This window comes from Eubalaena glacialis, chromosome 5, assembly GCF_028564815.1.
Source record: "Eubalaena glacialis isolate mEubGla1 chromosome 5, mEubGla1.1.hap2.+ XY, whole genome shotgun sequence".
Lineage (NCBI taxonomy): Eukaryota > Metazoa > Chordata > Mammalia > Artiodactyla > Balaenidae > Eubalaena > Eubalaena glacialis.
Genome location: NC_083720.1, coordinates 152,890,583 through 152,918,148, shown reverse-complemented (window position 1 = coordinate 152,918,148; position 27,566 = coordinate 152,890,583). Strand labels below are relative to the sequence as shown.

The 27,566-nt window shown below is 43.9% G+C and overlaps 1 protein-coding gene and 1 long non-coding RNA gene across 6 annotated transcripts in view; one reads left to right on the top strand and one right to left on the bottom strand.

Annotated features, from left to right (window-relative positions):
• Window positions 1–1,709: 1,709 nt before the first annotated feature.
• On the bottom strand, window positions 1,710–25,864 carry LOC133092798 (uncharacterized). 2 transcript variants are annotated; one of them, XR_009701151.1, is made up of 4 exons: window positions 25,751–25,864; window positions 23,756–23,898; window positions 21,851–21,935; window positions 1,710–1,898 (listed from the first exon to the last, which is right to left on the bottom strand). It is a non-coding gene; the product is annotated as an uncharacterized LOC133092798 (long non-coding RNA). The 2 variants fall into 2 exon arrangements; XR_009701152.1 differs by lacking the exon at window positions 1,710–1,898 and adding an exon at window positions 14,650–14,730.
• Window positions 25,255–27,566, top strand: part of RAPGEF2 (Rap guanine nucleotide exchange factor 2) — a 248,568-nt gene continuing 246,256 nt past the window's right edge. For all 4 annotated transcript variants that reach the window (XM_061192649.1, XM_061192646.1, XM_061192647.1 and 1 more), the window contains exon 1: window positions 25,255–25,382. In XM_061192649.1, coding sequence (XP_061048632.1) covers window positions 25,314–25,382 — 69 coding nt within the window. In that variant the 5' untranslated portion in view covers window positions 25,255–25,313. The remainder of the gene's footprint in view (window positions 25,383–27,566) is intronic.

The following is a 27,566-nucleotide window of genomic DNA, read 5'->3' as shown; positions in this document are numbered from 1 at the left end:
ATAGGGAAGGATGCTCTATCATTTAAACGTGTCCATACCCATGTCATCAGGGTTTCCAGTATCCTGAAAGATAAGGGCGATCCTTCTGTGTGTCAGAGAGTCCATGTTTATGTGGCCATGGCTCCTTTTTATGGATGTTTCAGAAGGGAGAGTTGCCAAGTGAGGACTCATCTCTGAAGCACCCTGAATGATGAGCCACAACCATTCACCGTGGACCGAGGCCAGGCCTCCGTGGTCAGCACTGATCATGAGCACGCCTGGCAGGAAAGAACCACCAAAACAGACTTCATTTGTTGCCCTGTGGATCGGTTCCAGGGAACATTTTTGTCTCTGGATGAACAAAGCATGGCCTGATAGGCTGAGAATGTAATAATTGGTATAATTAGCCAATAATTTTGCAGGGAAAAAGCTATTAGTGACTACTAGCTAACTCATTTGCATGCTAATGTTTTGAGGGGAAAAAAAGAAAAGCTTTTGAGGCTTCCTTTTTTTTTTTAGCGTATGTCCGAGTTATTTCTGACTTCGGTTGTTGTTGGAATACTGTAAAGGAGGTTGTGGTGTTAGGCTGTGTCATCAGAGAATCTTGTGAGGTGGCTGGTAGGACCTTTCTGTGGTTTCTGGCACCTCAGTTCAAGTGGTCCAGGGTGACCTTCCCCTTGAGGCTCTGCGGAGGACAGAGGGCCGGGCGGAGGGGTAGCCTGGGACTTATAGATGCTATTATGTTCCCACCCCTCACGATCAACAAGCAACGCAGCTATTTCCATAAACTCAACCAAACATAGGGCAGCAATGACACGCTTATTGTAAAAGAAAATGAAGCAAGTCCCTGGTGTGGGCCTTTCCCAAGCCCTGAAAACAAACTTTGAACATCCCTAAAATGTCAGTCACTACCCCTTCCTGTTAACATTGGCTGCCTGAGAATTCTTTCTTCTTTTGTCATCACGAGGGAAACAATTCTTTTTTTTTTTTAAATGTGGTCACACCACGTGGCATGCAGGAGCTTAGTTCCCCGACCAGGGATCAAACCTGGGCCCCTGACGTGAAAGCACCAAGTCCTAACCACTGGTCCGACAGGCAATTCCCAAGACTTCTTCTTCTTTGTTGGCCCAGTAGGAGAGGAGACGGGAGGAAACTACTTTGGGGGTGTTATGGGGTTGGCAGCTTGGGAGATATTCCAGCATCCTGGTAGCAGGTTGGAATGTCGCTATTTAGCCCTCAGGAACAGCAGGGAAGTAATGTTCTTTGGTGCAGCTACGTGGGGGTTAGTGGTTCCGCAAGGTCTGCTAGAGACCTAACCACCATTTTTAACGTTGGTTCCCTAGGCATATTTTCTTGTAAATTCCAAGTGAATTCACAAGTATCCATTTCAAGAGTAAAAACAGCAGATGGTAGACTGAGGACAACTTGGATTTGGATGTCTCCCTCGCCCATCCTCTCCTTGGGGAATATTTTCCCAATGTTCCCCAACCCTCCTTTGTAGTTATTTCTTGTCTTTTCTGTTATGGTGTTTTAATGATGCTCATTGTTAATCTTATAAACTCCGTGTCCCAAGTTCTCCAGAGAACCACTTCATCAATAATGATATAAATGCTCTAAAACGACACTTAGAATTTTAGCGAAAAGAGGTCCTTTGATAATTGCAAAGAAAAGCGGTGAGTTGTGTTGGCTTACTGCTTTTATTTTCCTACTATAGCAAAATAAACTGTTATTAATAGCTACACACCATTTCCAATCTTTTCAAGAGCTTTGTTAGTTAGCCTCACAATGGTGCTGCCAGGGAAATACTATTAACACAGAGCAAAAGGGGCGGCGGGTGGGATGCTCTTATGATGGAGCAAATGCCCCTTTTGTCTCTTGTGCTGCCTCTGTACTTTTCTTGAAGCCACACCATGTCACACCTGCAGAGGGAAGGTACTATGTTTAGGAAAAATAAATTTTCTTCTATTATTCTACTTAACATTCGTTCAGGCTCTCTCAACCAAAAAATTAAATAAGTGAAGTTCCACGATGAGCATTAAAACCAAAACATCACTATTAGTCATTGATACCTAACCACACTTGCTAATTTAAAAATGAGAAGAAAGGAAAGCTCTCTCCTCTTTGCACACCCCATTGCCATACCCTGTCTCCCAATCCAATCATTTTCCCCTCTGGGAAATAATCTGGACTAAGAACTTGTCCAAAACACGTCCTAGGGCATATTGAATTTCAATAGAGGCTTTTCTGATGATGAAAAGTTCCATCGATTTTGACACATATATGGATGGATCGGGACTTTTCTAGTGCATTTCTTGCCAGCATCACTGAATTCTTCAAAACAACTGGATTCAAATATTAGAAACATATCAGTTTGCCAAGTTTTGCCATTGTTTTAATCAGTACTTAAAAAAAAAATTGCATGTAATAGGAACTCCAACTAGTTCAAGCAAAATGAAAATACAATATGTTAGTTCACGTAACGAGGAAGGCAATTGTAGAGAGCGCTGCAGGCACCAGGGGCTCAGGGTTTGGAAGTGTACACAGCGACCCCAGGAGCCTCTGTGGAGAGTCATCTGTCTCTCATCCTTAGTTGTCTTTGCAGAGCCCCATCCTACAGCAGGCTCTACCTGAGGCTAGCGAAGATGGCCACAGAGAGCCCCGAGGTTACAGTCATCAGTTCTTGGTTCAAGAAGAGGGAAACCATGACCCTTAATGCGGGAAGTTCTGGTTGAAGAATCCCTATGGTCTGGCTTAGGGGCAGGGTATTCATACAGCTGGCACCATGGTCCTGGGGTGGTGGGTGCAGTGAGATAGTGTGGAAAAGGCATATATTTTATGATGCCAACAGAAAGAGGAAGTTGACCTGAAGAAGGAGGATATTCAAGCTGGGAGGCAGGTGAGAAGATTAACTGCACAGTCCATTCCATCATTTCTATTAAGGATTTGCATCAATCGGAGAGTCAGGCAAGTAACACGAGACACTCATATCGGGTAATTTGAAGAGACCTTAATAAGGCACTATTTACAGAGGTGTGAGGAGGATGCAGGGAAACACAGCAGTGCAGTTCCTAGGGATGGTAAGAGCAAAGGCCTCACCACTCCTCAGTCTGGTCGAGGCGTGTGGCCCTGCTGCCTCGCAAAGTGATCACACCGGCGAGGGGTACGGGGGACAGATACTTCACACTCCTGCTGTCCCCTCCCTCCCACCTCCTGCTGGTACACCCTACTGGCTGAACCTATTGAGAAGCCAGTGGCCAACCGGTCCACTGACGTTTTCCTTACAGGTCAGCCTACTGTGCAGAGACCAGAGTGGAAAAGGTGATGATCTGGAGGGACCGACAGAAAGTTTTCAACAGCCTTACATACACACACACACACACACACACACACACACACTTTGGTAAAAATTTTATTTTATATGGGAGTAGAGTTGATTTACAATATTGTGTTAGTTTCAGGTGTACAGCATGGTGATTCACTTATACATATACATGTATCCACTCTTTTTTAGATTCTTTTCCCACATAGGTTATTACAGAATATTGAGTAGAGTTCCCTGTGCTCTACAGCAGGTCCTTGTTGATTACATACACACACAGTTAATATAATAGAAACAACCATGCGACTGAATATCCAGTAAATATTATTCTACATTACATACTATGTATATTGCCTAGAAGAAATTCAAAGGGACAGTGCGGCATAATGAAAGCTTTCAGAGGCAGGATAACTTGGATGTGAATCCCATGCTCTAATCTCAGTCACTCCCCTGTGCACATGCTTACCATGAGTAGGCCAAAGCAATTATATTTGCAGACTGGATGAATCACAGACCAATATTCTGCAACTTCCACTATATGTAAAACACGAACATTCGAATGAGTAGATCCAATTAAAATAGTGACATCATGACTATCAACAGAATATAATTTAACTCATTTTTTTTTTAAAGTTCTGAAAGCTCTTTAGTATTTTGTAGTGAGTGCTTTGGGTTTGTAGTTATGAACATTCATGAGCACTGGATAATGTTAAAGATTCTGCTTAACTGTTGATAGCAAGAAAAAAACTCTGGTGAGTGGGACTAATTTTTTTTTCCTGCAGTCAAGGAGTTTCTGTCACTAACTAGGGCTTTAAGCCAACAGTTGGCTTCTAGTTTCTTTAATGGCGGCAGACGACGATGATGGTGATGCTAACATTTGTGGGATACTATGTACTATGTGCTTCACACATATTAAGTCTAAAACTATGACTTAGGTACTATTGCCCCCATTTTACAGGTGAACAACCTGCAGCTCAGAGAGGATTATTAAAACAAGGTCACACTTCTAATAAGTGTTTAAGCCCATTTTCAAATTCCGGTCTGTCTGCTTCCTAACTTTGTCCTGATGGTTATAGACTCCCAATAGATTGCTCTTCTGACCTACTGTTTTAATTCTGGATGAATATGCTTATGTTATTATTATACAGCTTACAGCAAGCTGTAATTGATTTCACAGTTATTTTGGATTATTTTTGTAATTGTTCTTATTTCTATTAGTTGAAATACGCATGTAATGTGTCATCGCTAGAATATTAATGGAACAACCATTATATTAAGAAAAAAGTTCCCTTTAAAATAAACATTATTGGACTTCCCTGGTGACACAGTGGTTAAGAATCCGCCTGCCAATTCAGGGGACACGGGTTTGAGCCCTGGTCCAGGAAGATCCCACATGTCACGGAGCAACTAAGCTCAGCACCACAACTACTGAGCCTGTGCTCTAGAGCCCGCGAGCCACAGCTACTGAAGCCCGTGCGCCTACAGCCCGTGCTCCGCAACAAGAGAAGCCATAGCAATGAGAAGTCCGTGCGCCGCACAAAGAGTAGCCCCAGCTCGCCGCAACTAGAGAAAGCCCGCGCGCAGCAACAAAGACCCAATGCAGCCAAATAAATAAATTAAATAAATAAATACATAAATAAATTTAAAAAATAAAAATAAAATAAACATTATTTTCATCCACAAATTGAATACACTTCACTATTTAAAACAAAAAAATTGGGGTGAAATCCAGATGTCCATTTTTTTAAAAGATAATATATAAACAATAATAAATAAACAGTTTTCCTTTAATGAGTTTTTCTCTTAGGAGAGTGTTTCTAGGGGGATTCTTCTTTGATTTTTAACCCGAACTTTGTAATAGTTTTTATAAATTATTCTCATTACTTAATAAGTTTAAATTCTATTTTAAGTGGCTATATTAGGAATGTATAATTGAACTTTTCTTTTACAGTTTTAAAATTTATCAAAAAAATAATTTCCTTCATTAAAACTGACCTCATTAAACTCAAAAGACCCAAGTTCACTGCATGACTCATTTAGGACTTTATATTCAACCATGATGTGAAGAGATCTTTAATTACCTAGACAAAACCTCTTAAGTAACAGAGTGGTGGTTATTAACATCTGGGAGAAAGAAAAAAAAAAAAAACCAGAGGCTCCAATTTAATGGAACAAAGCATCATCCTCTCAAATGCACTACTGAAACCGAGATATGCAAATGATCTATTGTGGTGGCAAGCAGGTGGCACTTTCATTTTCTTGTTCATTTTACAGAGGGGATGTGATCTGGAGTCTCAAGTCCACAGGTAAATGACAAAGCACAAAAGTATGTGAACGAAAGCAGTAAGCCTGGTGAGATGGATCTTTCCAAGTTAAATCTAACCTTTGTTTTTAATTTTTGCTTCAAAAAATTAGAGAAAAAAAAAACTAGAATGAACAGCATATGAATCATTTCTGTTAAATGAAGTCTTCAGTGTCTTATGTGTTTTATTTCATGATTCCTGTGCAGGAATCGTGAGGACCAGAGGATGCCCCGAAATCCCAGAATGGTGTCTGGCCTGGAGTGGGTCCCCAGTACATATTCTTTAGACAAATGAACTCCTGAGCAATCAGCCAGTGTCCGGAATAGAACACGATGATCCTGGACCTACATGAACTTTGTGATTTTCAGGGTGATGGGGCGGGGCGTTCACACTGGCCCTCCAATAGCCCCGCCCCAAATGCAAATAGTGTCCCAGTGGAGAAACTTTGGGGGATTCAGGGCTCTTCCCCTACTAAATGCAAATACCTGCAGTGAAGGTACTTAAGCTGGTCAGCACTTTATCTTAGGCTGAATGAATTTTCGAGAACCTTTCCAAGCCTGGCAATTTTTAGCAGAGGATGAATGGGGATGAGGTGAAGAAAGCGTAAGGGATCCATGGGTAGGACACCACGGGAGAGGCTGGCGGTAAAAAGACAAACCCCTCACTTTCCCTGCGGGGACAGAGCCGGTCACAACACAACTCAAACAGGACCTCGTTACTAGATCAATATTTCCAATTGATAAACCAATTTGTCATCTAAAAGCCAAATGGACGCATTAAAACACTGATTTTTCGTCAAGAAGACTTGGGATTTTTGTGGTTGCCCTTTGGCTGGTAAATTGGTTGGTTTTACCACCCAGGAGTCTACCGTGCATTTAAAGCACAATTTTGGGAATACTGAATTTCATTTTAGGCTCTGCTTTAATTTGATGTTCTATACAAGGAAGTGCCTGAAAATTGCCCCTGTTTCTATTTCTATGTCTCTATCTATCCCTTTTTAAAAATTGGGAGATCATTGTAAATTTAGGTTTGGAGCCTACTTTTTTATTCTCGCTAAATACAATGTCAGCATATACTCATGTTAATAAACAACCTTGAAAATTTGATTTTAATAGCTGCATAGTATTCTATTGTATTGTTTTGGCATAATTTATTTAATAAGCCCTTTATTGCTGAATACTTAGATTGTTATCACTTTTTTTTCTTTTTGGCCGCGCTGCACCGCTTGTGGCATCTTAGTTCCCAGACCAGGCATTGAACCTGGCCACTCCACCTCCCCTTCCCCCCCAGTGAGAGCCCGAGTGCTAACCACTGGACCACCAGGGAAGTCCCTGTTATCACTTTTTTATTACTATCGTAAACAGTGCTGCAAATAACTCTTGATTATTTCTTTTTTTTTGAATTTTTGAATTTTATTTATTTTTTTGTACAGCAGGTTCTTATTAGTCATCCATTTTATACACATCAGTGTATACATGTCAATCCCAATCGCCCAATTCATCATGATTATTTCCTAATAATCAATTTGGAAATGAAATGATGAGTCAAGAAGAGCCTGAGATTCTAAGTGTATAGCATGCTAGAATCTTGATTTTCCCATCTCCTCCCGTCCTGTCCCCATTGAGACACGACACAGACAAGTAATACACCTGGCTTACACGAGCACACTTGAAAAATTGTTCTTCTACTCTAATTGAGGAGAAAAAACCCTAAAGAAAAAAATCGAGCAGAAAGGAGAATGTAAATCTGACAATTTACCTTTCCTCTGTGTGTGTGTGTGTGTGTGTGTGTGTGTGTGTGTGTTGTTTTGCTTAGTTTTGTATTTGGACCTTACGGGGGGAGGGTTGACCAAATACGAGTTCGGAAAAGATGAAGGGTCTCAAGACTGGGAGTGGGAAGTTAAGAACGGTATTTGAAAAAAAAAAAAATATATATATATAAAGTATCAGGGAGGGTGTGCATAGGTTTTATGCAAATACTACACCCTTTTATATAAGGAACTTGAGCATCCTCGGATTCTAGTATCTGCAGCAAGACAGGGCAAATTTGGAAGGACGAAGAACTATATATGCTGTTGGCTGAAAATTTTTACAATTATTTTTAAGCTATATGTGCTTTCTCCTCTTTGAATTATCTGTGCAATTACTTTTCAATTTATTTTATTTAATAATACATTTATATAATTCATGTATATTAATAAATAAAACAATTAACAGGTTAAAAAAAGAATGGTATTTGGTGAAGTGCTGAAATATTATCTTCAAATAAAATACATACAATTTTAGTAAAAAAAATTTCAACTACATTTTCATAAATGAAATTAATCTGCTCGTAAGGAAAACTAGGTTTCAGGAACAATTCTGGCTGTGAATTGGCAGGTAAATAACTGATGCAATTTCACAGTTCAAGGTGCTTACTAGCTATGAAATGAAACTTGTGAATCTCCGTGACCCCACCCGCTTCCTGACAGCATCATCAGAGCTGAATTTCTTGGCTCCTGGTATTTTAAGTTATATTCATATTTCTATTTAAATGTAGTTTTTTGATGCTTTTTAATCATCTGGGAGATGGATTCAAAATGGTACAATTTTCTCCTTTAAATTGTGTGCTTAACTCCTGTCAATGTTAATACATATTGTGTGTGCACATCAAAGTAAAACTATGAATAGGCCATGCCTTGGGAGATGAAATGCTACAGATTTCACAGATACTGTCAGAAATTGCCTTCTTTCTTTCATATTTCGTTAATTCAGCGGAGACCCTCATGTATGCTAAGTATAAATGATGGTGTCATTTTTTTGAGGTAAAAATGCGATGTTCTCAGAGAAATCATCTTTTCTGAAGATTCATTAGACTTTGTTTAAAAGCATAGCTTTGAGAAGCAGTCATACTTTGAAAACATGTCAGTTTCCCATACTCATCATCCTCTTCAATTCTGGAAAAACGAATACTAGGACAAGTTGATTTTAATTAATATTCTCATCAATCTCTCCAGAGTGCATTGTAATTTCCATTACTTTTAAAGTGCTTCTGGAACCACAGGGGATAACATTCCCCAGTTTAACTACACAGTTACATACAAGTAAGTGCAATAAATGTTACTATGGTATTTTAATTTTTTTTTATTTTTAATTTTTTTGGCCACGCCATGGGGGATCTTACTTCCCTGACCAGGGATTGAACCTGCACCCCCTGCAGTGGAAATGCAGAATCTTAACCACTGGACCACAAGGGAAATCTGGTATTTTGATTTAAGGAACTCGTTGAAGTTACTCAAAGCTGCTTGGTCAAAAAACTAAGGATTAGGTCCTGTCAATATGCTGTGTTTTATGAACTAGTTAGCTATCTACAAATTTAAGAAAACAAGTGAGGATGAATTATCTTTTTGTGTGGAATGAAGAGGTATGCTTAGAGGAGAGGTTCGATTACAAAAGTTTGTGCACTTTTTTTTTTTTAAGAAGGTTATCTCCCTTTTAAATTTATTTTTAATTAATTAGTTTATTTTTGGCTGCGTTGAGTCTTCGTTGCTGTGTGCAGGCTTTCTCTAGTTGCGGCGAGCGGGGGCTACTCTTCGTTGCGGTGCATGGGCTTCTCATTGTGGTAGCTTCTCCCATCGCGGAGCATGGGATCTAGGTGCACAGTAGTTGCGGCATGCGAGCTCAGTAGTTGTGGCTTGCGGGCTCTAGAGCGCAGGCTCAGTAGTTGTGGTGCACAGGCTTAGTTGCTCCGCGGCATGTGGGATCTTCCCGGACCAGGGCTTGAACCCATGTCCCCTGCACTGGCAGGCAGATTCTTAACCACTGCGCCACCAGGGAAGCCCTGTGTGCTATTTCTATAGGGGGTGGAGCAATCTTATAGTTTGGATATATGCAGGGCAAAGCTATCAAATGGATTTTGTGTTACAAAACTTCCTCATAGAAACAAGAACAATGCTTGACACCTGAGGTTAAACAGGGTTGAACTCACCCTGCATCTACCTGAAGACAACCCACCACTCATCCTGTCATATAAGAAATTATATTTAGTTTTTTTAAAAGCATATATTTGAACTTAGACACTTTTTTGGCTGATGTCACCTTCTCATTGCGGTCACCACACATCATTGTTCCTGGTTAGGTCAGGTGCCCCCAGATCATGCTGGGCTGTAGTTTCACAGACCCCGGTCACAGACCCTTAGAAATCCTAAACACCAGGAATGGATAAACAAGATGTGGTATATATACACAATGGAATATTACTCAGCCATAAAAAAGAATGAAATAATGCCATTTGCAGCAACATGGATGGACCTAGAGATTATCATAGTAAATGAAGTAAGCCAGACAGAGAAAGACAAATATCATATGATATCACTTACATGCAGAATCTAAAAAGATGATACAAATGAACTTATTTACAAAACAGAAATAGACTCACAGACATAGAAAACAAACTTATGATTACCAAAGGGGAAAGGTCAGGGGGAGGGATAAATTAGGAGTTTGGGATTAACAGATACACACTACTATATATAAAATAGATAATCTTGTATAGCACAGGGGACTATATTCAATATCTTGTAATAACCTATAAGGGAAAAATCTGAAAAAGAATGGATATATGCACATGTATAACTGAATCACTTTGCTGTACACTTGAAACTACCACAACATTGTAAATCAACTATACCCCAATTTAAAAATTAAATTAAAAAAAAAAGAAATCCTAAACACTGAAAAAAAACCACAGTGCCTCATCCCCATATGCAATTCTAAACAACAATAACAATAAAAAAACCCTAATTTATAGGATAGAGTCCACAAATTCTGATTTTCCTTCTGACACTTCTTCCTTTTTTCTTTCTTCTCTCCTGTCTCTCTCCATCCCTTCCTTTTTTTCCCCCTTTCTTTCTCTTGAATTCTTGCAAAATATATTTTTTAAAATGTCCCTGCTATGCTGATGCCCTAAATATGTACATGTTTAGTCTGTCTATTCCATTACTCAACACTCCCTACTAATGGACACACCTCTAAATGTCCTCAGTTTGCTGGAGCCCCTACAAACCATCTCTAGTATAAACACCAGTAACATGTCTAAATGTCTCTGCTCACTCACATCATGAAGATGAGTCCACTGCCGCTCCTTTAGTCTTCCTTCAAAAGGAAAAGAAACCAAATGAAATGCATAACCCTGGCTGGAATCATTGGCAAGAATAAAAAGGTATTTTAGGGGCAATCGAAAGACTTTGAATATAGACCAAATTTTAGATATAATCAAATTAAATTTCTTAGGAATTATACTGGTATTGTGATTGCATAGGAAATGTTCTCATCAATAGGAAGTGTATGCTGAAATATTTAGGGGTTTACTGTCATGATATTTGTAACTTGCAAATTGTTCAGCAAAAAAAAAAAATGTGTGTGTTATGTGTATATATATATATATATATAGAGAGAGAGAGAGAGAGAGAGGGAGAGAGAGAGAGACAGAGGAGGAGAAAGACAAAGACAGAGATAGAGAGAGATAGAAAATTCAAAATGTGACAAAAATGTGGTAAAATATGTACTGTTTTTTCAACTTTTCCATACGGGAGAAACCACATAATCACTAAAACTAGAATGCCAAGAATCTAAAGAAACACAGTTGATATTATATGGAGCTAGTATTTGGGGTTTTTCCATAGTCTGTAAGATAGTTGGAGGACTATAGCTTTGATTCATTAGATTCATCAAAGAAATCTAAGCTTTAAAGATCATTTCAGTCATTTTAAGTCATTTAGAGAAACGGATTTAGGCACACACACACATAAAGACCTGAGTTCAGTCAGCCCTAGAAGTCACTGGCCAAATGCCCATTGCTTTCTGAGGAAGTCCAGCCCTTTAAAAGCCAGCTAACTGGTTTCTTTTGATGAATTTCTTCTACAACATCAGCTTTCTAGGAGCTCAGAAACTGCTAGGAATCAATAAAGCAATATTTCTTATTCTCTCCCAATCAATAAAATATAGTTTCTTCCTTTACTCATTCAATTATTAAAAATTTAGTGACGGCCTGCTCTGAGCCAGGGCCAGTGTTGTGCTCAGAACACACACAAAATACATGGACTCTGTCCTCAAGGAGTTCAGGGTCACCTGGAGAGGCAGTTGTACAACACATGATTATAGAATAATGTAAGAAGTATTGTAAGTATGGTACATACAAGCTGCTTTGGGAGCACAGAGTGAGAAGCCCTACACTACCTGGTGTGTGTGGGGAGGAGCGGTGAGGAATCAGGGGATAATGATACAATAATAAACAATGATGGTAACAGCAACAAGAACAATAATAGTGGTCCTAGACCAGGAAAGTCCTAACTATAACAGCTATACTTAAGCAGGGGTAAAGGAGGGTGGGCTTGGCAGAAGTCAAACAAATTACCAGTAGGAAAGGTGCCTGGACATATCAATACAAATCTCGGGGAAAATATTTTAACAGGTCTGCCCGGCTGAAACATTTTGCGGTGGCCATAAAGTCCCTTCCCAGGTGCTTCGCCCCTGTTATCTAGCTAATACTGTCTCCATTTAAATAGGCCCTGAGGCTCATGGGAGGCATGTGAATTGCCTCTGGGCAAGCAGCTGGTATGTAGCAAGACAGAATCTAGGTTAGGACGCATGCATCTTGGACACTTGTTCCATCTTGCTATGTAACATCACCTGCCCGCAGACCTGTGCTTAGGAAGGCCTTGAAAAGGGGTAAGAATTTTGCGGGTGAACCTTGAAGGGAAGAGACTTCTGGGCGAGAGGTGAATACACAAGGCATTGAGGAATTAAGAGAGTTTGGCAAATCCTTGTAGACCCTATTGTTAGGAATGATTGGAATAGAAGTTATGTGGGTGGAAAGTGCTGGAGGAGAAAACTTACAGGGCTCTGGAATAAGAAACAAGGGGCTTATATCTTATGGAGTAAGTGTTAGAAAGCCACTGAAGGAAGGGCTTTCAGCTTTGGGATTATATGATCGATTTGCCTTTTTCAAAGATCCTTCTGTGCAAAGGCCCAGGTAGTTTCTAACAGGAGGGGAGCCAGCCAGGGGGAAGAGCCAGGCGCTGGCCGGGTACCCACCGAAAGATGGAGCCTGCACTTTGGAGGCAGCTGCAGGGTAAAGAGGTCCTACCCTTGCCTGCCTTCTCTATACAACTTATGGTCCTTCTTTCAACATGACTAATCGTAATGTCTTTTCATCATTCTCAGAAAAAGCATCATGGCAACATGTTCTTTTAAAAAATGTTGAGTAGGTATCACTTTTGCAAATGGTGCTAGGAAAGCAATAGTTTCCTCTGCTAATTGCGTGGGAATACTCTGAAATTCCCATGCTGCTCCTTCAGAGGCATTGTGTGTGTGTGCGTGTGTGTGTGTGTGTGTGTGTGTGCGCGCGCGCACGCGGGGGGAGGGATCGGAGACAGGAGATAAAGTTCGGGGGAAAGAGTGCCCAGACTAGGTCAATGGCAGTAGAGGGGTAGGGGGGACTGCATTGCGATTCAACATAATTTAATGAGTGATTCAACAATTTTTTTTTTTTTTTTTTGGCCGCACCATGCGGCTTGTGGGATCTTAGTTCCCCGACCAGGGATACAACCCACTGCTTAGCGGTGAAAGCATGGAGTCCTAACCACTGGACTGCCAGGGAATTCCCTGATTCAACATAATTTTAAGGATTGAACTCAGGGACTGAAGGTGAGAAAGTGAGTCAAAGATGATGCCTGGTTTTGCCTGAGCAACTAGGTGTATGGTTATGTCATTCTCCAAGATGTGGATACATCTGGAGAGAGATTTCGGAGGAAAGATATTGAGTTCGAATTTGAACGTGTCGATTTTGCATATGGACGCTCAATTTGTTGAAAAGGCCCCTTTCTCCATGGAATTACCTTTGCCCCTTTGTCGAAAATCAGTTGATTATATTTTTGCAGGTCTATTCCTGGTTTTTCTATTGTGTTCCATTGGTCTATGTGTCTATCCTTTGCCTTGATGAATGTTGTTTTAGAGTAAGTCTTAAAATTGGGTAATGTGAGTCCTTCAACTTTGGTCTCTTTTTTTTCAGAAGTGTTTTGCTTTTCCATATGAATTTTGGAATCAGATTGTCAATACCTACAAAAAAGCTTGCTGAGAGTTTGACTGGCATTGCACGGATTCAATAAAATAAGTGGGGAAACACTGACATCTTAATACTGAGTCTTCTGATTTATGAATATGGTATTCCTCCCTATTTTACTTAGACATTTTCGATTTCTTGTATCAGAGTTTTTGCAGCTTTCTGCATACAGCTCTGGTATGTAGCCCTAAGTACTTCATTTGTTTTTATTGGCCATGCCTATTTTGAGGTATCTGTGTACATCTTTATGCAGATGTCCTGTGGGCAAGCCTGGAGGTCTGGGGCATTGTCTGGGTTGGAATTCAGGTTTGGTATCATCACATTTGTCATGAATGTCACATTTCCCAGGGACAGAAGAAAATAGGGCTGAGGATTAAAAGCCATCTTAATTACCATCAAATGGTTAATTCTGGTTCTTGTTCTAAGTTTAAGAAGTAAATCAAGGAAGATCTGAGAACCCCACAATGAGGGCTGAACACGTGTGCTTCGGCACCAGAGAGCGTGTGTTTAGCTCCTGGCTCTGGGACCTCAAGTCTCAGCTCCCACTAATTGTAAAGCATGTATGGTAACAGTGCCCACCTCATAGGGTCATTGGAAAATTGATTACGACGGTGCATCTGGAGGACACAGAACAGTGCTTGGCATGGCGAGCACTCAATACCTGTCAGCCACTGTTATTAGTTACATAAGTGAATTGCCAGGAGCCCATCTGGGGAAATGCCTTGGAAAAAACTTAATGGTCTTTGAGAGTCCTGGCATTGTTAGGTAATGACTATTGATCTTCACAAGAAAAGATGGGATTCACTGCTTGTGTTAATTTTTCTTGCACAATATACGCCCAGGACTCAGTGCCCCCCTCCCGACGGTGAACTGCATATGAGAAAGAATATATAGCATCTGAAATTTCCTGCTGAAAGCTCTTTGTTTAGAAACCAGGGCTGCTAGTGCCTTTTGATTTGTGTTTCCAACATTTCCCAAATTAGGTATGAGAGTTGTGACTGGATATTGCCATGGACTCACAATTTCTTTCTGAAAGAAAACAAGGAAAGTGGTCAGAACTCATATCCTGCTTCCTATCCCTCCCTACCACCAGTGGTTGCCTAGCCTTGTTCACAGAGGTTACTGACCTGGTTTAGTCTGTCTCTAGCTTTGCATGAGTTGGCCCAACCTTGGACCCAGAGTCCTTCAAAAGAATCCCACTTCTGGGCAAGGACAGAAATCGTGTAGTGACAACTGGATGGTCTGGACATTGTTTGGCACTTTGTTTGACCAGGGGTAGGGGTGGGGAGAAAGAATTGAAACCCTTTCAGAAAGTCTTTATTTTCTCCAATTCCCATTTCATTGTGTTTAAAAGAAAGGTCAAAGGAATATCTTGGCCAGCAAAAGGAAGGCACTCTAATATTGACAGGTCCCAGGAAAGAGACCCGCAGCTAAATTTGCATCTGACATAGTAGCATAGGCTGCAGATGCTTTCATCACACAAAGAGCTGAACAGGTGCTCTGCTGAGATCTCTTGTAGTATTATGGTCGGGAGAAAAGCAATCGGCCTAGGACCCAGGGCCAGTGCTGCTGCTACTATTTGCTCTAAAAATTCTGCAGTGCTTTCGTGTTCACAAATTGCCATAGATCTTGATGGAAGTTGTCTTAAACTGCAGAAAGCATGTCTTGAATGTGTGTGTGTGTGTGTGTTTAAAATCACCATAAAGATAAATGGGTGGAAGAAATGCTTCAAGTTAAGTTTGCACAGATTCTACTCGGTTACCAGCTTGTAACCCTGCCACTAACCTTGGGCGGAGACCATGGAGAGCTTCTGGAGCATCGTTCTTTGGCCCATGATGGGCCAGGTAAGGCACAGATTGATTTGATCTGAAAATCTGTTAAAAATATGCGAATGGCAACTGTCACACACATACCACTTGGGAATGTAAATTGGTGGAGCCACTATGGAAAACAGTATGGAGGTTCCTTAAAAAACTAATAATAGGGGCTTCCCTGGTGGTGCAGTGGTTAAGAATCCGTCTGCCAATGCAGGGGACATGGGTTCGAGCCCTGGTACGGGAAGATCCCACATGCTGCAGAGCGACTAAGCCCGTGTGCCACAACTACAGAGCCTGTGCTCTAGAGCCCACGAGCCACAACTACTGAGTCCGCATGCCGCAACTACTGAAGCCCACGCGCCTAGAGCCCGTGCTTCGCCACAAGAGAAGACACCGCAATGAGAAGCCCACGCGCTGCAACGAAGAGTATTCCCCACTCGCTGCAACTAGAGAAAGCCCGCACACAGCAACGAAGACCCAACACAGCCAAAAATAAATAAATAAAATAAATAAATTTATATATTAAAAAAACTAATAATAGAGTTACCATATGATACTGCAATCCTACTCCTGGGTATATATCAGGAGAAAACTATAATTCAAAAAGAAACATGCACCCCAATGCTTATAGCAGCACTATTCACAATAGCCAAGACATGGAAGCAACCTAAATGTCCATCAACAGATGAATGCATAAAGAAGATGTGGTACATATATACAATGGGGTATTACTCAGCCACAAAAAGAATGAAATAATGCCATTTGCAGCAAGATGGATGGACCTAGAGATTATCATACTAAGTGAAGTAAGTCAGACAAAGACAAATACCATATGGTATCACTTATATGTGGAACCTAAAATAAGGCACAAATGAACTTATCTATGAAACAGACCCACAGACGTAGAGAACAGACTTGTGGTTGCCAAGGGGGAGGGGCTGGGGGACTTGGAGTTTGGGATTAGCAGATGCAAACTATTATATATAGAATGGATAAACAACAAGGTCCTACTGTATAGCACAGGGAACTAACTATATTCAATATCCTGTGATAAACCATAGTGGAAAAGAATATGAAAAAGAATATGTATATGTATAACTGAATCACTTTGCTGTACAGCAGAAATTAACACATTGTAAATCAACTACACTTCAATAAAATACATTAAAAAAAAAACATACCACTGTGAATTTTAGTCTGTAATTAAATTGGATCTCTGCTTCATTTGATTTGTTTATACATATTGTTTAGATTTAGTCGTTGGAGTGCTAGGTGCAGATTTACACATGTTCATATTTGGAATCAATAATTCTGACACAAAAAATGGGACAATAAAAAAATGGGACAATAACACACGGATTAGTAGATGGCAATCATCCCTTGCTTTTTGAAATGGACATAAACCTGGCAATAGATTCAATATTTGTAAGAGTCAATTCTGGTTTTTCATTTATTTGATAAAAGCAGAGATGCCATCAGACTTGGGTTTGATGCACCTGACAAGCAGCTCCTATTCTGCCCTGTGGAACATGGAAGGCTTTCTTTCTGGAGACAGCAGCCCTGCCTAGCTCTGCCAGCACTCTTAGCCTTGTGAAAATACTGATCATCCCCAGCTAGGAACCACTGCCCCAGATAAAACATTATTTACCTTTGAGGTTCTGGGCTACTTGCTATAAGTAATTAAAGTTTATTTACTAAAATAGACTAAATAAAAGAACTATCTCTAAGTTCAAAATTCTGTATGTAAAGTCAATTAGGCCACTATATTTTTAACCTAAAATCTTTCTTTCCTAGAAATTTGAAGGGCCATATAAATATTCTTTGACTAAAGCTATTCCTTTAAGGGGAAGGGAGAGATGAGAAAGAGTATTTACTTTTTAAAGTAAAAAAAAATTTTTTTGGCTGCACCGCACAGCTTGTACGTGGGGTCTCAGTTCCCCGACCGGGGATTGAACCCAGGCCCTCGGCAGTGAGAGCGCAAAGTCCTAACCACTGGGCCACCAGGGAATTCCTGAATATTTACTTTTATAAATCCTGTTTTGAGTCATTGTCATAGTAATCTAGCAAGGAAGATATTTTTAAACTATATTTTACAAAGGTAGAAACTAACGTTCAGAGAGGTTAAGCTCTTTCCTTAAGGTCACAGAGCTCATGTCTGTCAGAAAAGGCTTTCAAATTCAAGGTTGTGTGATAGTAGATTCTAAGGTTTTCCCACTATATCATATATTCCACTCTGCCCTTATAAAGCTGCATTTTATTGACTCCACCGGGAAAAAGATGACATTTTTTCCCCCTGCAGCAACGTGATAAAGTTCTGTTAGTCCCATCACTTCTATGCTATCTTCTGTGTCAACAGCCCTGTCTCTGAGGCACCCAACCAGGTTTGGGTGGAGTACTGTGAGTTTACTCCGGTCTTTACCCTGATTTAATTACCTTTGGATTCTTACAGACAGCTATGATGCCACAGGCTCATTCCTCGTAGGTGAGGTAAGCATGAGACGGAACCAAACTCAGTTTTAAATGTCTTACCAGCACTTATCACTGGTCATACTTATGTGATAAGTAAAATGTTCCTATAAGAAGAACACTGAGGATGGCCAGGACCATCGTGATGTGCCTCTCCAGGGCTTGGAAGGTTCTCTTCTGAGCTATATCTCACCTATTATCTTTACTGCTTCTTGTATCAGACCCCAGCCAATGGTCAGAGTTTTTTTGTTTATAGTTTTGTCTTGTTTTTTGCCATTTACTGGTGCTTTCCTCTTTCAGGTCTCTAACTTGATATATCTTCATATTGAAGGTTTCCTCCTTCAACCCCCATAAAGGCAATGTGCTCCTGGCTCCCCCCCTCCCCACCCCGGACTTCCCTCCTTTAAATTTTTGTGTTGCAAAATAATGCACCTTCTGATAGCTAAAACTAACATACAATGCAACAAAATAGCCTCCTTTTCCAAACGGGCCCTTAGTGCATGTTTCCCACGCCCTTGTTTGCCCTTCACTTCCTTTGCCTAATTTAGATTTGCAAGCTCAACGCACAGGCTCTCTGTCTTTGTTTATGTACATATGGTGTCTGGCACTAGTCTTGGGTTTAACAAATATTAAATAATCATGACTTCAGAATGATTGTTAGTATTGGTGTTTAAAAAAATCACAGCTGGTCAAGAATACTGCTTTTTTTTTTCCCCCCTCACAGACCTTATCTGATTTTGTAGCTCTTACAGCAGACAGCTGTATTATAGCACACTTGCTTTCCCCTTGAATACCACTTGGAGACCAGAGCTGGTGATAATTGTAGCTGCTTTTCTTCATTGGAACACATTTACAAATTCTGCACTGCATACCAGTGTGCTTGTGGATGTAATTTCAGTTGTATGTAACCACTTTAACATAACTGGAGAAACCCAGATACAATTTTATACAATGTTCCATTGTGCATGTTTGAAATGGAAGGTTTTTTTTCTCTCTGCATAATTAATTTAAGCATTCATGATATCCAGTATGGGCTTTTAAAATCTATGCATTAAACACTCATTGACCGTGTGGTGGCAATTACATTGTTAGGTTTTGAACTGAAGTCCTTAATTTTACCTATTTTCAGGCTTAAAAAAAACAAACAAAACAAAACAAAAACCCCTGAATCTGCATACTTTACCTAAACCCTTTTAGAGGTCTCCTTAAAATTGGCAGACTGATTTTGCACTACAGTTCCACAGGGCGATTCATAAAAATAAATGCCAAACACTAGGCAACAATAGAAGGAATTGACAGTGGATCAAAAGATTAACAACGCATTTCCTTTAAGAAATGTCAGCATCAGCTTTCTCACAATCAGGAAATAAAGAAGGCTGTGCTTTCCCACAGGTCCAATAGTCCAAACGCAAACACATCAGCAGAAGAAAGTGGTTATGTCAGGGTGCGGGATGCAATCGTGTAACCGGATAAAACAGTTTTATTTGTTAGCTTGAATATATATTTCTGATTTATATTTTTATTTAATTTTGTGGCCAAGGCAGAACCAAGGTCATAATATTGATAAATTAGGAAAAAATGGTTTCTTCTTTTAGAATCAAGTCCAAAATATCTACACATCGAGCTGACATCTACATTAGCATCGTTCTTACTCATGTGACAGCATCCTCAGCTCTGAATTTATTAGGATTCCTATAAAATCAAACCTAAGAGTCTGAGTCTAATTGTGTATTGGATACACTTCATCTAACTTGTTTCCTGAGCTCTCTGCTACGTACACACTGTCTCTCCCTGGGCTCTGTAACTGTATTCTCCACCAGGGACTCTGGAACGGCTATTTGCAGGTAGATACAATATTTCCTACTGGAGTGTGCTCTGTTGAAAGCGATACAGTGTCTAAACTATAGCTTTCCACTCTCCTGAGGTTCAAGTAACTGCAAAACAATGTGAATAAAAATGGTCTGGGAGGAGTGGGATTCATGGGAGGAACACTTTTACTAGAATTCAACCCCTCTCAGCTCTAAACCTTGCTTTCAGACAGTTGTAACAGCTGGACAAGATGGTAACGAGAGGGATCTCTTGTCTTAGTGCAGCTTCCTGGATCCTAGTGCCCTGGCCATTCTCCTAGATGAGGTGAGTAAATTAGGCAAATGCCTGGCACACAGAGTCAGCTCCCATGAGGCCAGGAAACGGAGCACGCTTGTCTTATCCACCATTGGTACTCCAAACATAGAGATCAGTACCTAGTACACAGCATGCAATAAATATCAATATTTATTGACTGAACAGTGAACATTCAAGGTGTTTTTTTGAACAAAATGACTGTAGATAGACAGATGTAGCTGTATCAATATTACTCTTATGTTGTAGCTGGACCCATAGGAATATTAAAAAAAATATCTACTCCCTTTAAAAGATGACTGTAAACACCTAACCTATATAATATATTTAGAGATGTATTAATATTAGGTTTTACTGTTGGAATCATCAAGGCTTTTTGAAGTTACAAGTCGAATGGTATTAAGGCCAGAACTTGAAATGCATTTCTAGACTTAAAACCCAGTGTTCTGTCTCTCTATCCCCTAATGACTTTCTAGATAATATGATGGCTGTAGAAACAGAACAAAGAAACTCTCATCTTTATACGTGCCTTTATGAAGCAGCATAATAAATGGCTTACTTTATGGTTATTGGAGCAGTTTGGTTTAGGCTAATTGGCAAACTGGCAGGTCTGTGTCGAATTCTGTCACCCATGGTATACACAGCATACTGTTCGTGCTCAAATTTTTTTTTTTTAACATCTTTATTGGAGTATAATTGCTTTACAGTGGTGTGTTAGTTTCTGCTTTATAACAAAGTGAATCAGTTACACATATACATATGTTCCCATATCTCTTCCCTCTTCAAATGTTAATAAAAAAATAAAAAATTAAAAAAAAAATCTACTCACTTTAAAAGATGACTGTAAACACCTAACCTATACAATATATTTTATTATATAAAATATATTATATAAAATATATAAAACAAAGCAATGCATGCCAAGTATCAGGTGTCCTAGATGCCGAATGGCATTATTAACGTACTTACATAAGTAGATTATAAATAGTGGGAAAATTAACTTAATTATTAATTGAAATTAAATGATAGCTTAGAGGTTGACAGCGAGTTAGTCATTTTGTTGGTGGATAAGACATACTATTAGGCCTCACCTGAGGTCACTGGGGCAATTCAGTATCACAGCAGAGCACTCAGAAGAAAAAGAGCTGGGTTTGCATCTGTAATTCACAGCTTTCTGGCTGTGCGGCCTGGGTGAGCTGAGTTCCTGCCCACTGCCTAGGCTTTGAGGGGCCCTGCTCCGGCGTCACCCTCCCCATGGGACAAGGAATTCCATGCTTTCTGAACACCTTGGGCCCTGGAACTGACTGCCCTGCCACTTCCAGGCCTGACTGTCCAAGGCTGGACTAACGCTGGAGGAATCACCAGGGGGTAGCTTTTGTGAGGGGTACGGTGTGCAGGCTAGGGTGTCCTCGCCTAAGTGAGGTGTATAAGCCTTTTTGTAATACGTGATGGAGCAGAGATGGGAAGAAAATGGGGTGTGAGTTTCAGGCCAGAAGCCAGTAGTCACTGCCACACTGTGTTCCAGTTAATTTATAGCTTTAGGAATTTACGATGGGGTCTACATTAGCTGGCCCTGGGCCCTTCCAAACTTCCAGGCAGGCCTGGAACTAGGGCAAGTCACATAACCTATTTTAGTCTTAGTTGCCTCATCTGTAAACAGGATGATAATAACTGTTCCGCTAACCTCGAAGGGTTGGGATGGTGAGGATGATCTTAAAAATAACTACCGTTTGTTGAGCACGTACCGTGGTTCAAGCACTTTACAAGTCACTGTCACTTTGCATGGATTCTACTGGGTCCTCGAAAATCTTCAGGGTACGCCATTTTTATCTGCTTTTAAAAGAAGAGAAAACAGGCTCAGAGAGGTTAAGTTTCTCTCCTGGCCTCCCCTTCCCCATCAGAGATCATGTGTGTATCAGTTTCATACACATACAAGGTAACACTATAGTTATTCATTCATTTACATCACGTTGGGGGATGCAGCAGTGAACAAAAGGAACAAAAAAATCACTGACGTCAGAAGCTTACATTATGGTGGAGGGAAACAATAAATAAATCAAGTAAGTAAAATCCATCGTATGTCAGATGGTGGTAAGCAAAGCAAGGAAGAGGGCTAGGGCATGTGGAGATACAGAGAAAGTGACATTTGAATAAAGATATGAAGGAGGGGAGGGAACACCATTCTAGGTTTGGTTTGGTTTTGTTTTCTGGTGGCCTAGGGGAGTGGGTCACTAATTCAGGTGGCAGCGGAACAGCAGAGGGAAAGGCCATGAGACTGTGGCTTGCTTACTGTGTTCCAGAAGCAGCACGGAGGCCAGTGTGGCTGGGAAATGAGCAGGGGGTAGAATAGTAGGAGATGAGGTCAGAGAGATCAAGGGGGCAGGGGTGGGAAGGGAAGGAGAACCAGGTCTACAGGTCACTTAGGCCATGATAAATAAGGACCTCGGTTTTCACCTTAAAAGTGATGGGGAGCTAATGGACTTTTTGTCGTTGTTGTTGTTAGCAGAGGAACGACATGGGCTGGGGTCTCACCCTGACTCCCTCGGTGCTGGAGGCAAGGGCAGAAAGAGGGAGGCCAGGTAAGTGGTTACTGCAAAGCTCAGGCAAAAGATGATGCTGGCGTGGACCAAGGTCACGGCCGTTGAGGTGGTGGGTAGAAGTTAGATTCCAGATATGGTACTCTGAAGGTTGAGCTGACAGGTTTACTGAAACCCGGGGGTGGGGGGGGCGGTAAGAGAAAGCAAAGAGTCAAGAAAGAAGCCAAGGCTCTTCACCTGGGCAAGGGGTGACAGAGGTAGATGCCATTAGCAGGAATGTGGGAGTCTGTGGGTGGGGCATGTCTGGGGCAGGAGATCTGGAGCCTGGTTTGCGCAGGTGAATTCTGAGATGTCTACTGGGCACCAGATGGAGAAGTCAGGTATGTTTTTTCACTTCATTGGATCTGACTTTTCTTCTCCTCTCTCTTCACAGAGCTGTAATGGCACTTATTCAAGGTGGTGGTAGTCTAGGTCATAAAGAATTGGATGCTGGATTTCAACTAAGGGGTTCGAGAGACACTGGGGAAGCAGTTGGAGCACAGGGTAACATCAAGGGTCTAGAGAGATAATTTGTAACTCAGATTGTTTCAGGAGGTTCAGCCAGGACGGTCTCTTCTCTTGGAAGCCACACAATCTGTTTAATGCCACACAGGTGACTTTAGGACCCTGAAACGTTCGTTCATAACCTATTCCAAGTGTTTACAATAAACTAGATGTCGAAAAAGTTATGTTTGAAAATTTGAAAAGTGTTCAACGTGGTAGGTCCTGAAAGTAGCAATCCTCCTCTGAGTGTGGCCTCCATAGAGACAGCAAAGCACGAACTTGACGCGGGTGGGGAAGGGGAGCCAGATGAAAATCAAGCTCTAGGACCAGGACTCCAGAGCTGTTCCCGCTGCTTGGCTGGCCTTGCACACCTCGACCTGGCTCGGGGGGTGGGCGTGTGAGGGGGGAGGACCCAGCAGGATTGGTGACATATTAAAGGGCTCTGTCCTGGTGCCTCTGCACCAAGTGAGTCCGGGTCGGACCCGGGGTCTGGACGTTTACCCGGCTCGTGCCAAGCCACATGTGCCAGTGTTTCTGCTTATGTCACAGAACTTGCTGTCCGGGTCTCACCTTTAAATCTGGAGTGTTCGCCCGTCTGGGGGTGGTGTTTGGTCTAGGGTGGAACTGGCACGTTTCCATCTTCCTCCTTTCGTGGTCATTTAAGTGTCTGAAGGTGCCCGGTGAGCACGGGAGGCAGGAGAGGAACGCTGTCCCTGCAGCAAGTTAAGGATAAGCCAAATAAATCCCTAGAGGACTGATCGCCTCTGGAGCGACTCGGAGCCAACCCCTGGGTTCAAAACGACTGCCCAGGGCGGCCCAAGCTGCGGGCCGGGCTTCTGTTCCGGGTCGACGTGCCGCCCCGGCGGCCGAGGCCTGGCGCCAGGGCCAGTCTGGAGGGGCGACGCGACGCGGCAGGTCCCCCGGGACGCGCGTGGGGTGTGGGCAGGCGGCGCGGCGTGAGCCGCCAGAGGGGAGGCTGCGCCCTCGGCCCGGCCGCCGGGGCGCGCCGCCTCCCCGGGGCCAGGTGGTGCGGGGCCCCCTCCGGCCCGGCCCGGGCGCGGCGGTCCCCGGCGGCCCGGCGCGCGGCTCACCTGGGCCGCCGAAGGTGCCGCTCCGAAGCGAGGGCGCGGCCGGCTGGCGGGCGGGCGGCGCGGGGGCGGGACCAGGCGCCGGACGCCCCGCCCCCGCCGACGCGGCGCGCGCCCAGTGGCCGCCGGCCCGTCACTCGCTCTTCACCATGGTTGCAGCACAAAGCGCCCGGCCCCGGAGGCCGCTTCCTCCCTGAGCGCGGCGGGGCGGCGCGGGGGCGCAGGAGGAGGAAGAGGCGGGGAAGAGGAGGGGAGTCGCCGCTTCCCTAACACTCCCCGGGGGGCTGTGCGCGACGCCCGCCGCCAGGAGTCCGGACCTGGTGCCCGCGGCCCCTTCCCTCCGCGCCCGCAGCCCGGGAACAAAGTTGCCGAGAGCCAGCGGGCCGAGCGCGCAGCCGGGGGCGCTCTGGCCGCTCCGCGCGCGCAGATGGGGGGCGGCGGCGGAGCGCACGGCGGCGGCGGGGCGGCCCGAGGGGATGCAGCAGCCGTCGGGGGGCTCGGCCGAGCGCAGTAGACGGAGCCCCGGCGCGGCGGCGGGGACAGCGGCCGAGGCGACCCGGCTTCGCAGCGCCCGGACCTGAGCCGGTCCTCGGACGGCGGCCGCGGCGCCCCCGAGTGCTTCCCGGAGCCCCCGAGAGGAGGGGGCGGCCCTGCGCGCGGAGGATCGCGAGGCCCGTGCGCCCCAGCCAACCCCTCCCTGCCGCTCGAACTCCCTAAAAATAACTCAGGCCGGCGGGGGCCGGGAGGAGCCGCCGCCGTCCCCGAGAGGAGCCGGGGAGGCGTGTCGAGCCCGGGCCCGTGGGGAGCCTTCCCGGCCGCGCGGCGCGGGGGAGGCGGAGGAAGCGGGAGCTCCCGGCAGCCGGGCGCCGCGGGGACCCTCGGGCCTCGCGCGCCCCCCGCCCCGCCGCCGCCGCGGTTTGGCTGGTTGGCCCGAGGCGGGCGGAGCGCGCAGGGCGGAGGCGGCGGCGGCGGCGGCGGCGCTGGGCCGGGAGGCGGCGGCCGAGGGCGCGGAGCGGCCCCGGCCCGGGCTGCGGGGGGAGATGGCGTCCTACGTGGATAACAGCTTCCGCCAGGCGGTGATGAAGAACCCGGCCGAGAGGACCCCCCAGGTGAGCCCCGCGTCGGCTGCGCGCTCCCTGCCCACGCCGTTCGCCCCGCGCGCCCGCGCCTCGCGCCAGGTCCCCAGCTTCCAGGGGCTTCGCGTCTCCGCGTCTCCCCTGGCCGTCCTGGCGTTATTTCCCCCTCCCCTGGATCTTCTCCTCCTTTTCGCTGCCCTCCCCGTACCGACCTGCCCCTGCGATTGCCCCGCGGGGCAGGGAGGTCTCTCCCGAGCGTCCCCTTTTCCCAGCCGCGCGCCGGGCCCGGAAGCCTCTCGGGGCGGGGGCCGGGGGACAGTCACCTCCCCTCGGCCGGCCCCTCCTGCCCCCCCCCCCCGGCCGTAGGCGCCCTTCCTCCCCGTGCTTGTGGCCCCTCGTACCTTCAGAGTTCTTCGGCGTTTGCAGAGGTGTAGGAGGAAACTTGCAGGGCTCTGCGAAACGCGAACCCGTGGTGGCCTTCTAAAGTAAAACGTTGAGATGTTTGTATGTTTACTATTTTCTTTTCTTTTTCTTTTTTTTGGAAAAGTGATGCCGCTTTGCAAGGAAGAGGTTGGGGGGGGGGAGTTGAATAGCTAGGTTAGTACTTTTAGTTTCAACTGCAGACAGAACTGCAGAGCAGGCATATTCAGATAGAGCCCCGGGAAGGGCACCCCGCGGTTTCTTTTGGTGTTGCACAACCTTGTCAAAATTAGATAAGTTTGTTAACCTTTATACGTTCGTTTACCTTCAGGCTTATTTTTCTCTGGCTTTAAGTGGAGGAATTGCTGATGGTGGTGGATCTGGTCGTCTCAAGTTGGACTAGAGAGGGGGAAATTTTATAAAAATGTGGTGGTTTGATTTTTTTTTGCTTTTAGCTGCTGACTGGATAATGACGCATGCTCCTAAGCGTTGGGATGGTGACTACAGGGGATCCTGCTGCCAACCGTCTTAAGACAAATAAGCCCTCCTGATCCTTGGGCCCATCAGACATTTAGGATCTAATGCTTGAAAGAGTTGCTTCGCTTGTTAGGTGTTGGATGCCATCTGTGCAGAGCCAAAGGCTCTCCTCCTCTGCTGTTGATTGTCATTATTTAATGCGGGGAAAAGAGAATAAAATAGACTCTTCCATTGGCTGCCTTTGGACAAGGCCCAGGAATGGCACCTGGTACGGTTTTTGATTTCTCATTTTTTTCTGATGGAGCCTTCACATCTAGGGTTCGTAGGTAGATTGCACTCGTTTACCAGACTGTGGAAGATGGGTGGTAGTTTTGCAAGGCAAATTCATTTCACAGTGTCTCCAGAAAGTTCCTATTCCACAGGATTACTGTATTGAAAACAAGGGAGGTCGTGCTTTCTGCTCTGGCTGCACTGCTTCTCAGGTGCCTGCTGCATCTCCTGTTGGTTGTAAGTTGTCAGTCACTCAGTCTCCTGCAGCTGAAAATGCACGTTCCCGGTCACAGTGTGATGGAAAAGCCCATTTCGGTGAAATGTTTCAATGCCTTTCAGTTTGAAGTGCCAAGTGAAATCACACATGCCGAGAATATTAGAATCTAGCAAGGCAGGTCAGAAAATGATGTCAGAGGCCTTTAGTGGAAATTAGAGAGCGGGGAGGTGGAATCTCCGGTTGGTTGATTAGAATAGCAATGACTCGAAAGCTACTAAAAGGTGGGTGGAGGGGGGTGTGTCCCCCAACAAAACTGGAAGAGACAGAACCTCCACTGTGACCGCGTGCGGACTGTGCCAGAGAAATGAGCTGTTAAACTTCCCTGTTTATGCACGGGTTGTGGAGAACAGAGTGAAAACCGACCAGCACAGAACTTGGCCCGAGTCAGAAGTGGGCCAGTTGCTACTGACACCAGAACGTGAACGCTTCGCTGACCGTCTGAAAGCAGCACGTTTCCCCCACCAAACCTTCATAGAACAAGTCACCTTAGAGAAGCCTACCAAACATTTTGAACATTCCTAAGTGTCCACCCTATTAACACTGATGCTCCCTTGGTTATTAGTAATGCGGACCTACATGTTTATTTGTTATTTTAAAGAGAAAGTAGATGGAAATGTGAATGTTTTCCACCTTCACCTGGCTTGTCAAAAATAATTACTTTTCTGAAAGTTTGAAATTTACTCAGAAGTAAAAAAAAAAAATGTTTTGGTAGCAGGTACCTTTTCTGTTGAGTGCTTTGTGAATGCAAGGGCTGGAAGTTTTTCTGCCCTGTC